This window comes from Macrobrachium rosenbergii, chromosome 41 (assembly GCF_040412425.1).
Source record: "Macrobrachium rosenbergii isolate ZJJX-2024 chromosome 41, ASM4041242v1, whole genome shotgun sequence".
Taxonomy (NCBI): Eukaryota; Metazoa; Arthropoda; class Malacostraca; order Decapoda; family Palaemonidae; genus Macrobrachium; species Macrobrachium rosenbergii.
This window is the reverse complement of record NC_089781.1, coordinates 32,049,248-32,056,747: the sequence shown is the minus strand read 5'-3', so window position 1 is coordinate 32,056,747 and position 7,500 is coordinate 32,049,248. Positions and strand designations below refer to the sequence as shown.

Genomic DNA, 7,500 nt, shown 5'->3' with positions numbered 1-7,500 from the left:
CAGTAGTTTTTATTTTATTTAAAGTTAAAGTTAGCCGCGATCGTGCGCCTGGCCCCGCTACATCTGCCAACAACACAAGCCACCATCGGCTGTGGCTGAAAGTTTCAAGGGCCGCGACTGAGAGTTTCATGGGCCGTGGCTGAGAGTTTCGTACAGCATTATATCCTGTACTTAAACCTCGATTGCGTTGAAGAAACTTCGGCGCAATTTTTACTTGTTTTCTTTGCTCCTTAAACTTTTCTTCGTTTAAGGTGAAAGTATATTACCTCCTCCATTGTTAGGCTCTCCTCTTCTCTTTTTAGTTTTCTGTAAAAGAAAACTATTGTGGCGGCTTTGTCTGTCCGTCCGCACATTTCTGTCCGTCCTCATATCTTAAAAATTACTGAGGCTAGAGGGCTGCAAACTCGTATGTTGATCATCCACCCTCCAATCATCAAACATACCAAATTGCAGCCCTCTAGCCTCAGTAGTTTTTATTCTATTTAAGGTTAAAGTTAGCCATAATCGCACTTCTGGTACCACTATAGTACCAACAACACAGGCCACCACCAGACCGTGGTTGAGTTTCATGGGCCGTAGATGAAAGTTTCATACATCATTATACGCTGTACAGAAAACGAGATTGCGCCGGAAAAACTTCGGCGCCTTTTTCACTTGTCTGTGTTGGATTTAAGCTACAAGAGGGTATTTAGTGGACCATCTGTGTGCCTATGGTTTTTGTTCTGCCTAAAAATTTTCAAAGAATGTTGGAAGGATATGCACTAAGTTGTCATGTGAAATAGAACTACATACATCATATTTATTGTACAAATATCTGCGATAGGTATGAAATGAGTGTATTCAGTACAATATCGTTTGAATTATAAATCATTAAGATTTTCGCACAAACACGGTTTATTTTATGACGTTTCCTTTTAACAAATCAGGTCCCCCCAGAATTATCTAGAGTTTGGCGCAACATCAATGGAGAAAATCGTTATTTGCTCAATTCTCTATTTATTGTCTACGTGCATCTACGTTGCATTATATGTTCTGCAAAATTTTACAGACTGCTCAAAAATCCAACAGAAGACTTGGTCACTGACATGAAAAACAACAGTAATCTAGAGCTGTCATAAATCCAGGCACAACCTTGTCAGACGAGCGCCAGTCACTGTCATAAACGAGGTCCCCTGTGGATCACTGCCCTTTTCGTCAAATTGATTAATCCCATTGAGCCCTGTTACTTATAATCATAAAAAAAAATATGGAAATTCATACTACCGTAAGCTATTACCATGGGCATTGCCGAGCATAATTTTTCTGTACTGTATTTTTTTTTCGATGTCTTTCATTTGCTCCTATTATGTACTTTCTTCATCCAATTGTTGGAATTTTTTTTTTTTTTTTTAAATACAGTAATCTTTTTCGTCTGCATTTCGAACTGACAGAGAACCGATTTCTATGAACGATGATCATCTTTCTGCTTAATTCGGTTTCCTTGTTATACTCCACTGTACAGTACTATAATAATAGCGAAAAACAAGATACCGTATGTCGAAAACTTTTATTTTCTAAACATGTCATGAAAAACATTATTGAATGCTAATAGAACATAAAATACATAACAAATAGGAATGATTGACAAAACAGACACGAACTTCCTTTTGTCGTCGTCCGAGGCTTTTAAATCGTGGAATTCGACTGTATTCTCGTTCCAGTCTGATTGGCGCTGGCTTTCAGTGTAATGATCCAATTTAGGGAAGTGAGTGACGTCATATTATTGTTTATAACCTTTCATCATGGGATGGGATCTCACTTCCAATTAGAGTTCGCTATGGTGACCCAGAGGATCTCATTAGATTTAGTGATGTGATCCTGTCGTGATTCATCAATAGATTGCTGCCTATCATCGAATGGCAAATGGCCGCTGTGTGGTCGTATAGTGTTGCTGTTAAAATGAATGATTCTTACTCTGGGTTTTCATTTATTTTGTGAGAGCGTGTGTATTTTTTTTTTTTTTTAGGAATTGGCTGTTCAGTTAAGTTTAAGATTTGAATGTTGATGATAAGTCGGTGAGAAGAAAAACGAACCGCTACAAGGTGTCTTTATTAAATCTCCAAAAGTAGGTACACACAGTACGGAGGCAGGTATTTAACTCCCCGTAAAGCCAAGTGACTTCGGCAAGGTTGACAACAGCAACAAGCAAACGGTTGTTAAAGTAAACAACAACAATACACAACACTCCTCCGCGCTAACATAAAAAGCACAGAAAATTTTCATTACTTAAAACACTTTAGTAAAATACATCCTTCATTCAAGAACACGTAATTCTGTAAAAATCCAAAGTACGGGTTAGGAACTTTATTAATTATATAAATAATTTTTTTTTACAACACTTAAAATAACAGCATCAAGAATACGTAAGTCTGTCCGGCGGACGACGTTCTCTTAATGGGTAACGCCTCTCACTGGTGGAGTTCTGAGTTAAAGTTACATGATCATCCAAAGTCACAGACAAAGGCTCACCTCCCCCCTTAGATGAACTGTCGGGACTGGACTTACTCAAGTCCTCAGTTACAGATTCTCCCAGTGGTGACTGTTCCTCTAAACAATAATCAGAAAATTTGTTTTCATACCTTTCCTCTGAGCTTAAGCAAGGATCATTTGTTATGGAACCGTCAGAATACTGAAATTCAGGAACAGCAACAAGCTGGTCGATATGTCGACGCCACACCTTTTCCCCAACCCTTACTGTGTATGAAACTGGACCAGTCTGTCCGACAATAACACCATTCTCCCACTTAGGTGATCCCCGAGCAAAACTTAATGCCTGAACACGTTGACCACATTTCAGAGTTCTTAATTTACGGTTAGTATCCGAAATCAGTGTCTCATGCTTCCTTTTCATTTCAGCTTCTTTATCAGGCTTAAGCAAATCCAATCTTGTTTTGATATGACGTTTTAAAAAAAGCTCGGTTGGAGTTAGACCAGTTGTTGCATGTGGTGTAATGCGATATTGCATTAAAAACTGACAAAGCTTTAGTTTTAGATTTTCCTTCCCTTTCACCTTTCTAAGGTTTTTTTTTTAAAGTTTGCACGGCCCTCTCGGCTTCTCCATTAGTTGATGGTTTGTATGGCGCAGAAAAAATATGACGTATCCCATTAGCCTTGGTAAAAATGCTAAACTCTGATGAAGTAAAGGCAGTTCCGTTATCCGAAACTATTATATCAGGAATGCCATAGGAAGCAAACTTCTCTCTTAAAATACCAATTGTGTTTAAACTACTCGTTGAACTAATGACCTCTACCTCCATCCACTTTGAATAAGCATCAATGATAACAAGATAAAAATTACCCAAGAAGGGACCCGCAAAATCCAGATGAATTCTTTGCCAAGGTCCACCAGGCCATTCCCATGGATGAAGAGGAGCGGGACTAGGTTTATTTCTAACACTTTGACAAGCAGTGCAACCCAGCACCAAGCTCTCAATGTCTTTGTCTATTCCAGGCCACCATACATGCAATCGAGCCAAGGATTTTGTTTTAATAATACCTTGGTGTCCAGAATGCAATTCTCTCAAAACTGCTTTGCGATGTGCCAAGGGTACTACTACTCTTCGACCCCATAGTACACAACCACCTTCAACAGTTAATTCTAATTCTTTGCTCTTGAAAAGCTTCAACTCTTCCTCAACGAAATGAGGCCACCCAGACATAACATATTCATACACCTTGGATAAAATAGGGTCGGTTCTCGTTGCAGAACGTATGTCTCGGGAGTTGACAGGGATTTTATCTAGTTGTTCAATACTGAATATTGAAGACTCATCCCTGACATCCAACCTCTCTGAGTTATTGCAGAGTCTAGACAAGGCGTCTGCATTTGCATGCCTTTGGGATACCCGAACTCCAGATCATAAGTGGGATGCTGATAAAATAATGGCATAACGTTGCAATGCTGATAAAATAATTAAAGGATAACTCCAGATCAGTAGCAGAGGCTTATTTCACCCAGATCAGGGGAACCAACCTTTCCTACCATACAAATACTGCAAAAATAAAATTTTTACATTTGCACCTGAAGCAACAGAGGCATAATCTTCAGATGAACTCAGAAAACAACTTCCTGTATCATTGCTGGAAGGCTTTGCTCCCTACCAAGGACGAGAACCGTCAATTACTCCATGACCTTTGTGGATCTAACCAAGGTGAAATTCAACTTTTAAAATCCTTTGATGACCATTTGTAACAAATTCCTACTAAAATATTTGACACCATATACAAGAGAAAGGGCCTCCTTGTCTATTTGAGAATAATTCCTCTCAGTTAACTAAGAGATTCGTGCTATACAAGCATTAAGAATAATTCCTCTCATAAGCATAAGGGGACGCTCCTCCCCATTAGGAAATATGTGTGTTAACACGGCCCCTATACCAACAGATGAAGCATCGCATTCTAATTTCACAGGGTTTTTACATCATAATGAGCCAACACGGGTGCATCAGCTAAAATTGCCTTGAGATTTTTAAAAGAATTATCACACTCTGCTGTCCATAACCACTTCTCATTAGCTCTAAGAAGCTTATTTAAGGGACTTACTATCGTTGAAAGGTTCTTTATAAACCGACCATAATAATTTACTAATCCTAAAAAAGACTTAAGCTCTGTTACATTTTTAGGCTCTTTTAAATTTAAAATCTTAGCAACCTTATCTGGACAAGTTTTTAATCCATCCCTGCTTACTATATATCCCAAATAACTAACACTCTCCTTCAAAAACGAACACTTATCTTTTCTCAGTCTTAAGCCCCTTCCCTTCAATCTCTCTTGTACTATTTTAAGTCTCTCAAAATGTTCAGCTGGAGTGCGACCACAAATCAAAATATCATCCAAATACACCACTACACCTGGAATACCTCCCAGTAATTTTTCCATTTCCATCTGAAAAATAGCAACAGCTGATGCTACTCCATATGGCAGACGTTTAAAACGGAACAATCCCAAATGTGTATTTATTGTTAATAGATATCTGCTACTTTCATCTACTTCCAATTGCTCATAAGCTCTTGAAAGATCCAATTTTGAAAAAATAGTCCCTCCGTTTAAACTAGCAAAAATGTCTGATAGTTTTGGTAATGGATAAGAGTCAACCTCTATATGCTTATTAATAGTAACTTTAAAATCAGCACATAACCTTATATCATTATTTGGCTTCGGTACAATAACAAGAGGAGAGGCCCACTCACTGCAGTTTACTGGTTCCAACACCCCATTTTCTACCATACTATTTAGTTTCTGAGTAACTTTTTCCTTCAAGGCATAAGGAACGGATCTAGGTTTAAAAATTTTGCACTTGTATTTTCCTTCAACTTAATTTTCGCTTTTACACCTCTGAAACTTCCCAGATCATCCCTAAAAACCTCCTCATTTTTAGCTAGAATATGATCCAATTCTAAACTACAAGAATTTGAAACATGTTTAATTGACTTGGAAATATTAACCCAATCAATCTGAATTACAGTTAACCAGTCCCGACCAAACAAGGATACATTATTAGAATTAGTAACAATAATTGGCAAAATACCACAATAGCCGCCATACTGAACTTTAACTTCCGCTTCTCCAACAACTGCAACACAGCCGCCGGTGTAGGTAGTCAAGGTAGTCTCACAAGGCCGAATCTTGATACCTGGAAGTCTCCTTAGTTCATTTGCAGAAAGAATAGAAACTGCGGCTCCAGTATCCAACTCCATACAGATTTTGACGTCATTAACAACAGGGTACAATCTAATGGGTGGTGGAGACACCCTATTTATACAAGCGACTTGAAGGACCCCCGCATCCAAATCCGCTGTATCCTGAAGACTAAACTCTGCTGCCGTCAACCGAACATCATCCTCGACACAGCTATCCGAAACAGCATTTACTTTCCTGTTTTGGTGCACAACTCCATCCGAAGAACTGCGACAGGCTGATCTTGTGTGTCCCACTCGACCGCATGAAAAGCATTTCAAATGTCGAAACTTACAGTCATTAGGCTTGTGAGAACTTCTGTTGCATCGCCAACACTTAGTCTTGACTTTATATACACTGCAATTCTCGGCAATTCCTGCTGCATATTCCTCGAGTGGAGCTCAGCCATCTCCATACTGCATGCAATACCAACTGCTTTCTTAAAATTTAAATCATTTTCAGCCAACAATTTAACTCTAATTTTCTCGGAAGAGATCCCAACAACAAACTGATCACAAAGAGCTTCTTCCAGGTAGCTGCCAAATATGCAATTCTTGGCTCCTTTCTTCAGTTCAGCAACATAAGCAGCTATATTTTCTCCCCTCCTTCTGGTAGCGCCGGTGAAATTTGAACCTCTCAGCAGACTTGTTTTCCTTGGGTTCAAAATGGTTAGTCAAAATTTCTTTCAACTGATGATAGCTCTTGGCAGTAGGCACCTCTGGAGAAACCAGATCACGGATGAGGTTATAAGACGACTTCCCAACCAAAGTCAGAAACGCAGCTCGACACTCACTCTCTGCTGTAATCTTGTTCAAGTGCAGGAAGCAGTCAAAACGCTCATACCATGCATTGAAGTCTTCTCCCTCTTCAAAAGGTTCAATGTTGCCGATATTAGTAGCCATCCTCGTCGCCAAATGATAAGTCGGTGAGAAGAAAAACGAACCGCTACATGGTGTCTTTATTAAGTCTCCAAAAGTAGGTACACACAGTACGGAGGCAGGTATTTAACTCCCCGTAAAGCCAAGTGACTTCGGCAAGGTTGACAACAGCAACAAGCAAACGGTTGTTAAAGTAAACAACAACAATACACAACAGTTGAGGTGTTTGTAATATTAGAATAGTAATATTACAAATACCATTTATATATATATATATATATATATATATATATATATATATATATATATATATATATATATATATATATATATATATATATATATATATATATATATATATATATATATATATATATATATATATATATATATATATATATATATATATATATATATATATATATATATATATGTGTATATATATATATATATATATATACTGTTATGTGTGTGGCTTTGGTTGATGAGTTTATTAATTAATTAATGTAAGTTATGTAGCCCTGCTTTGCCAATAACACACGTAACCTGTCATTTAAAGCTAAAGTTAACCGCAAAGACAGACAATTACTTAACTGAATTAGGTTGCCAGCCGGGAAACAATGTGTGGGATAATGGATTAATCTGCAACAAATGGATTACATCAACCCCTTTACTTCCCAATTCGTCCTGACAAAGAAAGAGTGTGCGGTGATAGTGAGAAAATTACATGAACCTTCACCAACAGCGGACACGGTGAATTTTCCCTGCTCCCGTAAGAAAATATAATGCAATGAGTGCCTGTACTAATAGATATTGTACGCAGTTTCGTATTGGTAAAGGCTATTTCTCTTCCAAACAATGGGTTCAAGACCCAAGGCTGCCTGAAATTTACTTACTTAACTTTCCC

The 7,500-nt window shown here is 38.0% G+C and overlaps 1 protein-coding gene across 1 annotated transcript; it reads right to left on the bottom strand.

The window, feature by feature from the left end:
- Positions 1–2,392: 2,392 nt before the first annotated feature.
- On the bottom strand, positions 2,393–6,617 carry LOC136827078 (uncharacterized). The gene is made up of 4 exons (XM_067084830.1): positions 6,349–6,617; positions 5,584–5,913; positions 3,291–3,873; positions 2,393–2,812 (listed from the first exon to the last, which is right to left on the bottom strand). The coding sequence occupies exons 1-4, from the start codon at positions 6,615–6,617 to the stop codon at positions 2,393–2,395; spliced, it is 1,602 nt and encodes a 533-aa protein (XP_066940931.1).
- Positions 6,618–7,500: the final 883 nt, after the last annotated feature.